Source organism: Lissotriton vulgaris, chromosome 1_1 (assembly GCF_964263255.1).
Source record: "Lissotriton vulgaris chromosome 1_1, aLisVul1.2, whole genome shotgun sequence".
In the NCBI taxonomy this organism is placed as follows: Eukaryota; Metazoa; Chordata; class Amphibia; order Caudata; family Salamandridae; genus Lissotriton; species Lissotriton vulgaris.
The window spans coordinates 1,939,959,754-1,939,975,390 of record NC_141685.1 but is presented as its reverse complement, the minus strand read 5'-3'; the positions used below and the strand labels follow the sequence as shown (position 1 = coordinate 1,939,975,390).

The following is a 15,637-nucleotide window of genomic DNA, read 5'->3' as shown; positions in this document are numbered from 1 at the left end:
TCAAGGGGGGGTGCATTGGCCTCTCCTGGACTCCAATTTGCATAGATGGGCCCTCCCTTGGCCTGGGCTTACCCTGGGTGCATCCTGATTCCTGCACTGTGGGACAGTCCGATGCACTTTATATCTCCCTCAGGTTTGTCAATGAGGGAAGGGGCCATCTCCACTGGCCCTCGGTAGCTCGGGACACCTAGGCCCCAGGAATCAGGTGCCTCCAAACAAGCAAGCAGCTCGTGCAATTCGGGACAGTCCGACCGCTTTATAGTGCTATCCTCCTCAGATGTGTCAATGAGGAAAGGGTGCGTCTCCCCTGGCCAGCTGTAGCTTGGGGCGCAGTCCCCAGAAATCAGGTGCCTCCAAACAAACAAGAAACTTGCGGTTATTTGTTGCCCTGTTTAACCACTAAATATGACTTGAAATGTCACTTCCTAAAATGAGAACATTCTTTGTCTACAAACTGGCTTATAAGCCACTCATTACTAACATGAAAACCATAGTGTTGCATTGGAACACACAGTGTAAAACAGGAGTTATGTTTATTGTATATTAAAACCAGTGCCCAGCTTACCCCTCAAATACATTTAATTAAACTGGGTGAAGTTCATATGTCTGTTTGTAGTTTGTTTGTGCAGATATTAGATATTGAGATTGTGGAAAATGGAATTTCATTCCTAAAGAATTGAGCATCTGCTGATTAAGCAGAGACTTATAAAGAACTAGGATTTTCGTCTTGAATTTTTCGCCGACGACAACATCTTTTCAGGTCACCGATTCGTCACTATAAGTGTGAATCATTTAAAAGTGCTGTTATTGAAATGGTATTAGCTATGACTAACTTCAAGGTGTAGGACATTATTTCCTTTGTCCTTGTTCTTTTATAGGCACTGTATCCCTAATGGTGTAAGTATTAATTGACGTCCTATGATATGATTACTTTTACTCTTGAGCTGATTAATGTTGATTTTACATTTGGTATGCAAAGGTGTCATCCTGAGGAGTAAGACGGTGTTTTACTTAGTGTATGCATTTAAATAATGATGAATGTATGTTTGTATTTTGTTCGATTCTATTTGTGTCAAATAAAGGGAACCCATCTGAACAGTGCCTTCCCTGGTTATTAGAATAGATTTTGTGTAGGTCTAACCAAGTTCACTCTTCTTAAACTCTGGTGGCAGGAATCTCGCTGCCCTGGTTTCAGATACTGTAGTGTTGAAGTAGACAGCACAACAGGATAGCTTGTAGACTAGGTTTATTCAGCTTAGGAGAAGCACAGCGACAAGGGGCAGGAAAAGCTATCAACTGCCAGAAGGCAACATTCCGTCCACAAAGCATAGAACAAACAAGCACAGAGGTTCTAACTACAGGTGCCTGGGAGGCACAATACAGTGAATACTACATTATCCTCTTTTCTGTAAAACAAAAGAAGAAACATTCGTAGAAGGAGAAGGAGGGAAGAAAGGAAAAGAAAAGAAAAGAAAAGAAAAGTAAGAAAGGAAAACCAGAAAATGAGATGGGTAGGAAAAGGAAAAAGAAAACACAACTAGAAGTGAAGAGGAAAGACAGAAGCAAAAGTTTATCTGAACCTGGCAGGAATCTTACACACTCTGACTCCTGCGAGGTCCTGGAACAAAGGCACCATCAACATTTCTGCCATTTCCGTTAATATCAACAGTACTGAAACGTTTGTCGTTTAAAACAGAGCTTGGATTGGGCTGAGGAACACAAGTGAAAGCATCATCACTACTAACCTTCACAACTTTACAGATGTTCCACCAATCCTTATTATTCACACGTACAGCATTACCGCAGACCTTATCAACTACAAGTGGCTGAGAGAGTTTGCTTCTACCCTTGGTGACATGAACAGGATTTTTAATGCGAACCACATCACCAGCACAAATATCATGGGGAGCAGATCTCTTCCGTTCATCAAAATAAGTTTTTTGCTTCTTTTGAGCTTCAGATACATTGTCTCTGACAAAATCATCAATACCATCCATTACATTCATTTTCACCCATTTTGACATCCAGCCCGGACAAATTTTAGTAGAGGGTTTCCTACCCCTCAGGAGCTCAAAGGGAGAAACCCCGGTAGAAGAATGAGCTGTTGTGCAATAAAACCATAACATGGAACGCACAGCATTCTCAACCACACACTTGCTGGCAATGGCCCACTGGACACAGTTGTTGAGAACACGGTTCATCCTCTCAACAAGGCCATTGGCCTGGGGGTGGTAAAGAGAACTTTTTTTATGAGTCACACCACCCTGTTTAAGGAAAGATTCAAATTCACAACTGACAAATTGGACACCATTGTCAGTCATGACAACTGAAGGAAACCCCTCTCTCAAGAAGATGTCTTTCAAAAAGGAAATAACACTGGCAGAGGAGGGTTCACTGATAAAACGAATTTCCGGCCATTTGGAGTAGTAATCAATGGCAACAATGGCAAAACGGGAACAAGGGGGTAAAAGATAAAAAGGACCGACTAGATCAACCCCAATCTTTTCCCACGCCCTTTCCGGAAATTGAACGGGCTCCAAAGGGGGAGACCTAACCTTGTGACCTTTGTCTGAGGACTTGCAAATGACACAATTGTCAACCAAAGAATCAACACAAACGTCCATCTGCGGCCACCAAAACACATCTCTCAACTTACGTTTGGTGAAAGTCTTTCCTAAATGTCCTTCATGTGCACCATCCACCAGACGCTTCCGCAAGCTCTCAGGGGGAATAAGCCTACCACACCGCATGAGAATGCCATCTTCAACAGTGAGTTCATCAGCAATCTTAACAAAAGTTTGGAAAAGACCAGAAACATTCTTTTCTTTGGGCCACCCAGACTTCAGATAATTAACAACCTGAAGGAGTACCACATCCTTCAATAACTCCTTCTTCCACTCAACTTCACTGATTGCACACATACCTTCAAGATCCAAAGCCGCAACAAAACAATCCTCAAGATCATCTTCCTTTTCAACCTCAGAATCATTATCAGCTAAAGGAAAACGAGAAAAATAGTCGGCTCTGACATTCTTCGAACCTGGCAGATAAACAACCTCAAAGTCATACTGAAGAAGCTTTGTGGACAGCCTAGCAATCCTAGGGGTATGCTCCTTAATCTTTTCCCCGGACAAAATAGAGACTAGGGGACTATGATCAGTGCGAATCGTGAAATGACTACCCCAAAGATAGGGATTAAACTTCCTGACCGCCCACCAGCAAGCCAAGAGCTCCTTCTCAATAACGGAGAAGTTAACCTCCGCCCCACGCAGTACCCTAGAGGCATATGCGATGGTATTGTCAATTTGCCCATTCCTCTGAGTGAGAACAGCCCCAAGTCCAAACCCACTCGCATCCACAGTCACAACACATTCCTTGTTGGGATCGAAAGGTTTGAGGATACTGTCCCCAACTAACTGTAATTTGATCCACTTGAAAATTTCTTGATAATTTTTATCCCAAACAAAAGGCACACTTTTTTTCAACATGTTAGTCAAAGGTTGAACTTTTGACGCATAGTCTTTGATAAACCTAGAGTAAAATTCACTGAGTCCAATAAAAGACTTTAAACCAGATTTGTCGACAGGTGGCGGAGCATCAACAATGGCTTTCACCAAACCAGGACGTGGTTCCACACCTTCATGTGAAACTACGTGCCCCAGAAACTCCATCTTTTCTTTCAAGAAAACACATTTCTCTCTCTTTAATACGATTCCCTTTTCTTGCATGATTTCCAGGACCTGATTCAAAGAAAAGTCATGATCCACCTTGTTCTCGCCAAAAATCAAAACATCATCCTGGAAAACAATTACTCCAGGAGTGTCCCTAAACATCTGACTCATCAACCTTTGGAAAACTGCAGCCGCTGACGCAAGGCCAAATGGCATCCTGCAGTATTGAAAACTGCCAAAGGGTGAGACAAACGCAGTCAGATGTCTAGAAGATTGGCTCAACACCACCTGGTGGTAAGCAGAGGCCAAGTCCAGCTTAGTGAACCACCTTGCTCCTCCGGTAAGGGACAACAAATCTGTGATTTTGGGTAAGGGGTGTGAATCAATCCAGATGTTTTTATTGAGACTGCGCAAGTCCACACAGACGCGCAAATCCCCATTCCTTTTTCTGGCGACAACAAGAGGAGACAACCACAAGGACGACTCAATAGGTTCTATGACTCCCTTCCTGCATAATCCCATCAACTCCTTTTCCAAATCATCCCTCACGCTGAAAGGAACACTCCTCACCTTATGTTTTATGGGGATAGCACCATCTTTTACTCTAATCTCATGGTTGAAACCTTTAATGATGCCAAGGCTATTCCCGAAGACAGTAGGGAATTTAGAAATTAATTTCTCAATATAGTCATTTGAAACAATGACAGCTAAACTCTCTACATTATCACAAGATTCTTCAATACTAATCTGTTCTTTAGAACCGGGTCTAAGGATCATCTTAAACAATCCCTGGTGGAACCACCCCAAAATGTTTAGGCCCTTCAATGAGACATATACTTTTCCAAAGATCCTCCTACTCCTGAACTGAATAATGTCTTCAAAAAAACCAAGAAGAGCTATCCTACGCCCTTCATATGAAACAGGAGTTCTGTCAGGTGGTAGGAGGTTCCTTTCAGGCCAAGTTATATCAAACAGTTCTTGTGTAATCATAGTTACTCTAGCCCCAGAGTCTACTAATAAGGTAATTATCTTGTCACCCACACCAAAATCTTCAAGGGGATCAACACAATCAGAGGGGTCTCCAATAATGACACCATCATCCCGTACTACTACAACCATGTCTCTAAGGTCGTCTTGGATGCCATTCATAGAGTCAGAGTCATCACCAGCATTTCCATAGGACTCAGAGACATTCCCAATTGTGTTGACAGTACTCAGACTCTGGGATTTGTTACTGAAAGTAGAATTTCCCTGTCTTGAGACTTGGCAAATTTTTGCGAAATGGCCAAACTTTCCACAGTTCCGATAGGTAGAGTTCCTGGCAGGGCAAAACTTGTTATTTTTGTTGTGAGAAGGATTTCCACATCTGTAACAAATGTCACTTCTAGAAAAAGCATTTCTCTCAAAACGCTGTGAACTAGGAGCATTGTTTCTATCAAAACGTTGACTAGAAGCCACTTTACTGTCCTTGTTCTCCTTGGTTCTAACTATGGAAACTCCCTCATCACATTTCTTTTCAAAGTTCCTTTACTTCTTTTTTTGACAGTTCTATACTCTTGGCCATACGAATAGTAGGATTGCCCAAGGTTAGAAGTTTCTGCTGAATAGACTTATCAGAGCACTTACAGACATATTGATCTCTAATTAATTGCTCTCTAAAACCCTCAAATTCGCATTCAGCACTTAGTTGTCTTAGACAAGAAACATACGTCTCAACATCCTCCCCAGGTAGTTGTTCTCTTTTGAAGAATTTGTGTCTTATTACGACAAGACTTGGCTTGACATCAAATCGCAACTCAAGCCTTAATCTTGTCTCTGTATATTCGTCTACATCCTCTTCAGCGTTGTTTCTTACCAAGGGAGGTAAATGCTTGAAGATCTCTCTTCCCTCGAAACCCAAAGAATGTAGTAAAAGACACTTCTTCCTTTCAGCGCGATATCTAGACGCGCCTATAGCCCCCAAATAAGTCTCAAAGGCATCGAACCATTTTCTCCAGATTATCGGAGGATTGCCTGGGGTCTCGAGAAAAGGAGGAGGAGGTGAAACAGATTGCATACTGGCAAAAACGGAGATTTACCCCTTGACTAACTCTGTCGCTGTGCAGAAGAAGTTGAGTATGCAAAAAAGACTTTCCTTTACACTTTTAGAAAAGAACCATGTAGTAGTTCTATTCACCACTAGATGGCACCAACGTATAGAGGTTAAAGCCACACAAACACCTCGTGAAGTTTTGCTTTTCAAATTGCAATGTCCCCGTTTCCGTAGGTTAATCTCTCATTTCCTTTTGTTAGGTGTTATTTTAATAAAGCAGATGGCGCCAGTATGTGATTGATGAAGACCGCTCTCAAAATGCTTCACAACGGCAGAGCGCGAACAGGCTCAGAAACGCGCAATGAGGTATCGTTGTCAGGGAGACGCGTCTGGTTGGAGGAGCGCGCGTCAGATGGTTGCGTTGGCAACGAAGCGAAGCACACAGCGAAGCGCACAGGAACAGAGCGTGGTATTGCTGGTTACCAAACGCTCGCGCTGACACCAATGACGTGACGTGAGGCGCGCAGACAACCAGGCGCTCGCGCTGGGAATAACGTTACACAGAAGCCTCGTCGGGAATAGAAATTGATTAAAGAGCCTTCAATTAATTAAATTCGCGCAGAAAGAGAAGCGGATCACTTATCTCGCCAAAAGTCTTCGTCAGTGAGTCGAAACAGCTGCTCTTCGTGTACACTCGATCCACGGTGCACTCGCCACAGGAATACGAGGAGAAACGAGGTAAGGCAGGTTCTTTTACCTTCTCCTAAGCAGCATCGTCGCCAATAAATTTGTAGTGTTGAAGTAGACAGCACAACAGGATAGCTTGTAGACTAGGTTTATTCAGCATAGGAGAAGCACAGCGACAAGGGGCAGGAAAAGCTATCAACTGCCAGAAGGCAACATTCCGTCCACAAAGCATAGAACAAACAAGCACAGAGGTTCTAACTACAGGTGCCTGGGAGGCACAATACAGTGAATACTACAGATACCTTCTTTGACTTCCTCTCCAAAATATAATCACACTTCAAGCTCATCTACTTAATAAATAAGCACGTGCAGTGGGTATTGGTAAGTTAGGAATAACTCACTGCTTTATTATCTTATTCCTCTTTTATTTCTCCCATTGACGTTCGTAATAACCTGACGTCGAGTTCAACACCTGTTTTTGTTAGTTTGTTGGTTTTAATATGAAGCAAACTCTCTGGGAGCATTTGCTCAGCTAGAAATGTTTTGAGCATGCATACATTTAAAATGCCCCTGTATAAAGAGTCCACTGCCTAGCTTTTCTGACCCCGGAAGATCCTCTATTGTTTCTGACATTCCTTCAAGGCTCCATGAAGCCACTTCGTGTGACTGTACTACATAAATAAAATATTGGCACTACTGCTCAAAAATCCTAAAATGGACAGTGTAAAGAAAGTATTTGCAAAAAAGCTGGCGCTTGAATATTTACCACTGCACACATCAATAGAAAATCATTTTCTATCTTAATAAATGTGAACTATTACAAAATGTATTCAGGATCTGTGTACTATCGTAGCCAGAGAGAAGAAAACTATCAACCATCCAAAGTAAAGAACTTATACCTTAATAAGTCTAATATACCCCTGGGTGATATAGCGCTCTACAAACGTATCATAACATAACATAACATAACATATATGCAGATCCGCAGAATGTAGTATGTTATCTATTACAATTATAGTGTGTGCTCTGAAAACATGAGTCAGGACAGGCGAAGCCTCAAGTGGTTTAAAATGCCCCTTTCCTTTTTCAAAAATGGTAATAAATAGTATATTATACTTTATGGATCTGCATACATGGTTTATGCCACATGCAAGGGTTACATTTTGGCACATTGACGAAACCTTATTGCCCATTGGGAGAGTAGTTTAATATTCCCCAGTTTAAGCCTTTGCAAAATATAATCTGTTAGGCAGTAAGCAATGTGTGTATCATGATGTTTTGCTGCACTGTGGTATAAACTTGGATTTGACCTTTGCACTGTAATTATAGATGTGAGAATGTGTGTTTAATAGCACAGTTCAACTAAAAACCATGAGTTATTGGGCTGCATTTATTTTCACCCCTATAGCAGAACCAATATAATGCAGATTAGAAAATGCTATTTATTTCCATTGTTGGGGAGCCATTACTGAAGGAAGGGGAAGCCTTGAGTAGATCTTGATGTCTCTCCCTGTCTCAAAAACGAGAATTAATAGCATTATATACTCTCCATGTGTAGTTTACCTCATGGGCTTTCTTCAACTTTGTTTTTAGTTTTTATAATTTATATTTAACCAAAGCAAGAATGCAATGGGCTAAATTTGTTCACTGTGGTAAAGTCACAATGAAGAGACTCTGTAACTATTAGGAGAGTTTTCTCCATGAGTAATAAACTGTTAACCTGTTCTGGGAAGAAGTAAACAATGTTTTATTTATTTTTTACAAATTTCATTTTGTAACATTTCTGTGGTTATTGGAATAATCCTTCATTCTTACTTATTGACAGTATTAGTTGGAAGGTATGCAGCATGGTGTAATATTCCCGCACATTACCTCACTGGCAAGTTCTTTACTGCTTTTCAAAGTCCTTTGTTCTATGATGCTTACTATTTCTTCATCTAACGCATGTCCTCCTGTAGTGATTGCTATCTAGGTGTCATGTTCAGTTTAGTGACTTCCACTGTGTGGTCACAGCACTTGCATTGTGCATATGCCATAGATGAATGTAATGGTTGACAGAGAATTTTCGGTTTATCATGTGGAAGCAAACTGTGGGAAAGGCCCTGTTTGCACAAACCTGTATATAAATTTCCCTTTTTGAATTATACCTCCCTCACTGTTATCTCAATCAGTCCAGAACACTAGGCGGTGTTCTTGCTGTGCCTGTTTGCACCCCCAGAAGTTGCACTCGAGTCAACATGCATCTGCAATATTATACAGGGCATTCTATACTTTAAAAATGTGATATCCCATGAGAACCCACAGGATATTTTTCTGCTTTTGCATACTATGATTGTATGCCTCTAATGGTGACTGCACCCAACAGAACAGAAATGAATGCCTCATTTTCCAATGCTGTGCCTGTCAGTGTATAATTGACCCAACAATATGATATATAACCTGGCTACCACTGGACGGTGCAATTAATTGTGAAACCCACTGCACTGTAAATAGGCTGTTTGTGTTGCCTTTCTCTGTTCACATATTTACTATGACTGTGAAGGTGCCTGCCAGTTTCTCGTGAAAATGGTTTGCTGACCAGGGAGTTGACATTTTAAAAGGCCAAATCTAACATCACCGTAAATAAAAATATGTTGTTTTTAGTCTCTGTTTTGGTGGCAACTGCAAAACTAAAATTGAGATGTATTATAAATATAGACTTAAATCCCAACTGAAGACAGAATTGGATAATGAGATTAATGAATTAACATAAAGTCATTCAGGAATCATCAGCTTTCAGCAGTGTTTCCACAGAGGATAGAGATTAGTCGGAGTAGATTGTTGTGCTCTCACAGCACATGGCAAGAAAGGTCTGTAGTGTACATGGACATTTCGCCCATTTCCCTCTAGAGACTTTGATTGACACACATGTATGTATAGTATGTATGTATATATAGGCATTTATATAGCGCACTACTTACCCGGAGGGTCCCAAGGCGCTTCGACCGCTGCGAAACCCTTCCTGGCTTCCCTGAGAGATGGTCCCTTAATGGGTATCTCCAGGGTGAGACCAGGCATCCCCGGCGGTCTGGTGGGGCCGTTAGTGAAGATGAGGCAAGCTGATGCCCAGAGTTGCCGAGTGTGATCGCTGATCAGAGTGGGCACCGAGGCGAGAGAATTATCGAGTCCGCTGACCCTGGTCCAGAAACCTGCCGCGCCGGGAATCGAACCCTGGTCCCGGGCCGTCCTCTGCTCTCGGGTCTGCCGCCTCTAACCAGTGAGCCACTCACATGCTGTTTCCACTAGGTATAAAGGATTTCTGTCATTTTCTTCCTGTGAGCAGTGGAATGTACATAAAGATAATGGAAGAGATTATTGTTCACTCCACATTGTGCTATTGCCCTCCATGAGAAGCCACTGCCTTTTTCATTAGGACAATGTGTGTCCTGTGAGAATTCCATTAGGACCATTCAAATCACAAAGGGCTTTATTACGAGTTTGGCAGTTCTCCTGTTGGCCCGCAACCACTGCACCAACAGGAAGACTGCCAAGCCTGGTGTGCCCGGCCAGTCGGATTACGAGTGTAGTCCCGGACGGGTGGGCGGTGCTGTGGCAGTTGCATGGTGGCGGATGTGTAAGGTTCATAGAAGAGGTTTAGCAGCAGACTTCCGCCGTGACAGCGCCTGCACCTCATTCCTGCATGGCATGCAATTCCAGGGGATCTCAACATGTGCTCCCCTGCATGTACCCCCAGGCCCAGTCTTGGCGGAGACCCTGTTAGGGCCCCCTCAGTTGCCTCCCCGCCTCCATTTTCATGGCAGGCTCAGCACCATGAAAAAGGCGAGTTAGAAAGTCAACTATTAATATGCTCAGTGGTCCTGGCATCAACACCGCCAGCATATTAATGCCGGTTTCAGATTGCCGGTGCTGCGGGATCCTTCCTCCCGGCGCAGCCTGAGGTCTTGTGGCAGTCTGACCACCATACTCCGACACAAAGAATTTGGACTACATTGCACTGTCGTAAATGTGAATGTGAGTCACAATAGAGATCAAGGGGTTGCTTTAACTGAGCATCCTAACCTGATTTCCTTATAATGAAGATTTGGGCTCACTTTTCTATGTACAAGATGGCATCAAAAAAGAATTACCTTCATGGGGAACAACTAGGATAGTTGACTAAACATTTGCTTGTATCCTTCCTGGAATTAGACTTTGTTACCAAGATGAAACAACATCGTATTTCCTGTCTGATTCCAAGCCCTTTAGAGTTTCTGGCATGCTCTGGTACTTGTAATCTGTTTGTAGTCTCTGTTTCCTTCCCATAGTGACAGGGAGTGAAAAGGAGCTGATTACAGAGGAATTCTGCAGCCAATTTGAAATCAATCCGTTGCTTACATGAGTGGAGGACTAGGAACGCATTATTACCAGAACTCCATTGGGATTCAAAGAAGCTATTGTCTAGTAGTTTATTAGTTTTAGTGCTAAATAGTCTCCTGGCCTGTGTATTTAACATAACTTGTTGCTTGGTAACCAAACAGTCCTGGATACTTAGGAGATCTGCAACCTGCTGTATAACGTTTAACTACCTTCAAAGAGGATGACTAAGACTTAATAACAACCTACGGCGGTTGTATTTGCACTGCAAGTGACCAAGTTTAAAACACAAGAAAAAATCCTTCCTCAACACAAAAAACTGTCTGCCTCTTCCCGTTTAATTAAATTCATCCAAGCCCCATGAGCCCATGTGAACTCTTTGGGAGCTGAGGGCTTTTTCTATTATATGAAGGACTCATTCAGAGGGAAAGTTTTATGATTTCCATTCTACTGCTATGTACAGGGTATGGACTTTTTCCTACCTCAAAAAAATTTTCGTGATATTTTGGATATATTTGTTTTATATTGAACTCATTTGTAGGTAAATTGGAAAAGGGGCTAATATCTAGCCAAAGTTTGAAGGCTGTTTGTTAATGCAGCTTGTGAAATGTATTCAGGTCAAACACTAGCCTGGGCTCCGTGGGTGTCTAGTGTTCAGCAATGTCTGGGTTTGATAGGTTTCTCTGGGTCGTGGCAGAGCCCTTGCCCAAAATATATAACTACTCACATTGCAAATAGAGGGTCTGCTCCGAGAGGAAAGATTTCATCTATATTGCGATTTGGGCCTGTTCATGTCCCTGGCATTAGGCTAACACCATTATTTTTATTGAGAGGCTTACAGGATACATTAGCAAAGCATGTGCCGTTATCACTTGATTTCTCTCTATTTGTAGTTCCCAAATGTAGCCCAGTGTGTAATAAACAAAGACATTTGCAAAATGTCTTCTGAAACACATGAAAGTATGGGTAGCCACAAGTTCAAAGGGATACATATAACCATTCTTCCTAAACGAAGTGTCTTGCGGGCATTTCAGAAATACATAGATTTAAAGAACATTTTGAAAACAGGGTTTCCTTCATTGCCGCTGACAAAAAATGAACGATCTTCCTCTAGATCGTTTGGATCCCTCTCCTTTTGATTTATTCCAGAAGAATCTCAAGGTCTTTCTTTTGAACCATTTTACTCTTACATTTAGTTTAATCTCTGCTATGCTGTACAATAGTGGGAAGAAAGTCTTGTGTATCTGTCATCATAAACATAACCATTTCATTATTACTGTTTGAAACGCTGTTATGCCATGACACTGATGTTCGGCTGCCAGTGCACAGCTCAAGGGGTATGGTTGAATCTTTGAAGGAGACACTGGAGGATGGTGGTTGGTCTAGGGACCGCCACTCAATATTATTTGTGCCAGGAGCCATGGTTGGAAGAAAGGTCTTGAGTAACTCTTGACTGTACTATAAAAGTCTTCATACCCGGTATGCTACTCTGTTGGGCAATCCTTCTCAACACCCTGCTGGGTACCTGCTCTGGGTTTTCCCATCTGGGACAGGTTTGAATGGCTCTTGTATCAAAGACCTTGGATGACTGGTCTGTTGACCTTGCATCTGAGGTCTCAGCACCAAATGCCAGTTTAAATGATATTGCTTCCTGATGCAGCATCTGTGTTTGTGTGCATCAGCAGCAACCTACAGCAGTAGCATTGCAGTAGACAACAACTTGGCAAGCGACCAACTGCCAAGAAACGAGAACTGCGCACAGGCGGTCAGGTCTCTTCATCGACTTCTAAGGTTCCACATAGTCTTGCCCTAGCATCAATGAACGAAAACAAGAATCAATAATACAATAACTGTGAATTCCCTATGTTGACTCTTGTTCTCTAATATTGATCTGCATTTCTTTTGATGTTTCAAATAAATAGAACCTATTACTTCAACTAGGTTGCACCATAATGAAGCCTTCTGTTTCTGATCATACAAAACGGCAAAAATGTAGAATCTTCTTCTGTTAATTGGCTGCTACAGATTCCCTATTTATCAGGGGTTTTCACCAAGAAACACATGTTTTGGTATCTTGTATATATATATATAACGTCACGTTTATAGGTCGATTTTGAGCACGATTGGAAAGCATGTTGAAAAATATGGGAAGAGACCATGTACTGTCCCGACTCCTGTTTTACCCCTTAATATCTTTTAATGTTGCATGTGTGGATGGACTTTGAAATAGGTGATAAGTTACTATGATATGTAAACTTGAGCTTTCTAAGTAAAATCAGTTTTAGTACCTTGGAATACTATTTGGTGTTTACTCGATGTTCTTGCGCGTGAGGCATTTAATCGTTCATTCTGTTTTGCAGATTGTTGCTCTACGGGAACAAAATGCGCACATTCAAAGGAAAATGGTGTCTGGAGAATGTCCTGAGGAAGAGCATGTGGATGGGCTGGAATCCGGGCAAAAGATCCATGACAAGGTACGGTGTAACCCAAATTTCTTCCTTTTTTCTCCTAGCTGATAGCTGTGTACAACGTCCAGTTAATGCATAAACTCTCCAGGTATGACTTTAAATCAAGCGTTCATTCTACCCAGGTTAACTTTCAAAATGTTGGCCAGTTGGACTGTTCTACTCTTAGCGATTGATTTGATAAACCTCTTGTGGTGTGTTGGATCCAGCTGCAGCCAAGTGTGTGTCCGAAGAACCATACATCAGGTAGCAGTGTTGGAAGTAACAGTATCTCTGGTAATATTTTCTGGGGCATAGCTTGGTCAGTATGATTGGGCGAGGTGTGGACTTCAGATTTACCAACAGTCATGGTGGGACACCTTGTTAAACACAATATATGAGAAGCAGGACATGAGAAGGGCTTAAGGGGCAGTGGAAAGAGAGAGGAGTGCGGATTGGTAGGGGTACTTAAAACGCAATAATTATTTTTAAAAATTAAGAACTTTAATACATAAATGATAGAGTGTGTGTGTTTTTCTCAGTGTGGGTATGTAAAAATCCCAAGTACAATCCAACAGGCACTGCACATTACCAAACTCAAAGCACTTGTACCCAACTATTTACAACAGAATACCTTTTTTAGGGGTAGGTAACACCCCAACATCCCCCCTGGAGATAGGCCCTGTATTTTTTGTTGGTGGTGTCTAGCTTTGTTACTTTGCCACAGCTGTTTTAAGGCATGAGCAAAGTGGGCAGCTGCCCAGAGAGCACTTATCTTCCACAGGGACCCCTGGTAAAGTGATCGGAACAATTAGAAGTCACACCATCATGAAAATGTGTTTTCTTTTCTTTTCATTGACAGCTTGGGATTTGCTTCACAGATGTTTGGCTGTGTGGCACATGCAGGGGATGCATGCATGTAGCAATGATGACACACTAGGATTCACTGTCTGGACTTCTCCCCAAGCTGCAGGCCATCAGTTTGTTTATACTAGCTGATCTGCGTCTGGCCTCCGCATGAGTGTAGACATCATACGCGGCAGTCCCTACAGCCTGAAAGCTAACTACATCCCCACCCATTCTTATTCCACTCCACAACCCAGTGATGCACTTACCTCTCAGTCTGCTGTCAGAGTAACACTGCTAGCAAAGTCTCTGAGTCTCTTGTTGGGCTGAGGGTTTGGCCTTGGGTGGTACCATTGGCTGATCCGGCCCAAGGTGATTGAAGACAATTCAAAGGTGCCATGAAGTGGAGTTCTTCTTCCTCTTTTCAAATTTGCTGAGCCTCAATGATTTGGGGTTGAGGAACTACACATTGTAGGGATAGACTGGAGCTGCTCATCCTGGTTGTCAGCTTGAGGTTCAGCGTTACCTCTGTAGGCTCTTCTCTAGAGGTGGGGTTCGGGGTTATCTTCTTGAACCAAGAGATATTCCTTGTTACTATTTCATTTCCCTTTTTGGTGGTGACCATGGTTCCTTTCACCTGTACTACTGTTCAGTGACTTTCTCACATTGGGCCTGGGATTTCCATCTAGGATGTCTCTTTCAGGATGACCATGTCCCCTCTCATGAGTGACTTGTATTGCATGCACCTTCTCACTGTGGCCTTTTCATTGTTTCGGGTTCTCCAATGGTGGCTTGCTGTCACATCAAATGTATTAGGACTCCTCCGCAGAGTTCCTGGGAACCCATCTTGCTGTCTCCTCCCAAATAGCACAGAGGCAGGGTATTTTGGTAGGCTCTCAAGAACTCCTGAAGCATTTACTAATGGCCTTCTCGTTGGTCGAGAATGATACTTAGGGCTTTGTGAGTGTTTGCATGAACCTCTGCCTGTTGCTGTATGCTTCAAGACACCTGGGGGTGATGCAGCAATGAGTGATGTTGATGGTCTCCAGGTAACTCTGGAAGTCACACTCTTAAAAGGATGGTCCATTGACTAACTGGATTTCCAATGGTAGCCCAAAGGTCACAAATATTTTTTCCATCTATGGTTTACCATGCCCAAAGGCCTATACAAGCTCAACAACATGCAACAAATATTTTTTCCATCTATGGTTTACCATGCCCAAAGGCCTATACAAGCTCAACAACATGCAATTTATTTGGCATCCATGAGGACGAGCATGTGGCACCTGATGGGAAAAGTGCTTAAGTCTACACTTTAGTGTGTCCAGGGATGTGTGCTGGATGGGGGGAGTGGTTCAGTGATAACAGGTGCTGGTTGTTCTGCCTTTTTGTTCAGCTGGTATGCATGGCATTGCTGAATCAGTTCCTCCACTCGCGTATCTATCCCTGAGAACCAGATATTTTGAGCCAAGCTTGGATTTCACTATTCCTTGGTGTCTTTGGTGCTTCAGGATAACCACTTGGTATTACATTTCCCTGAGGACTACACTTTTCCCGCCTCGGAATACTAGACCATCAATCACAGTGCTGAGTATGGCCCTGGC

At 42.5% G+C, this 15,637-nt stretch overlaps 1 protein-coding gene across 1 annotated transcript in view; it reads left to right on the top strand.

The window, feature by feature from the left end:
* Window positions 1-15,637, top strand: part of PPFIA2 (PPFI scaffold protein A2) — a 1,928,138-nt gene that overhangs the window by 1,239,414 nt on the left and 673,087 nt on the right. Inside the window, exon 7 of the mRNA XM_086919614.1 lies at window positions 13,104-13,217. Coding sequence (XP_086775740.1) covers window positions 13,104-13,217 — 114 coding nt within the window. The remainder of the gene's footprint in view (window positions 1-13,103; window positions 13,218-15,637) is intronic.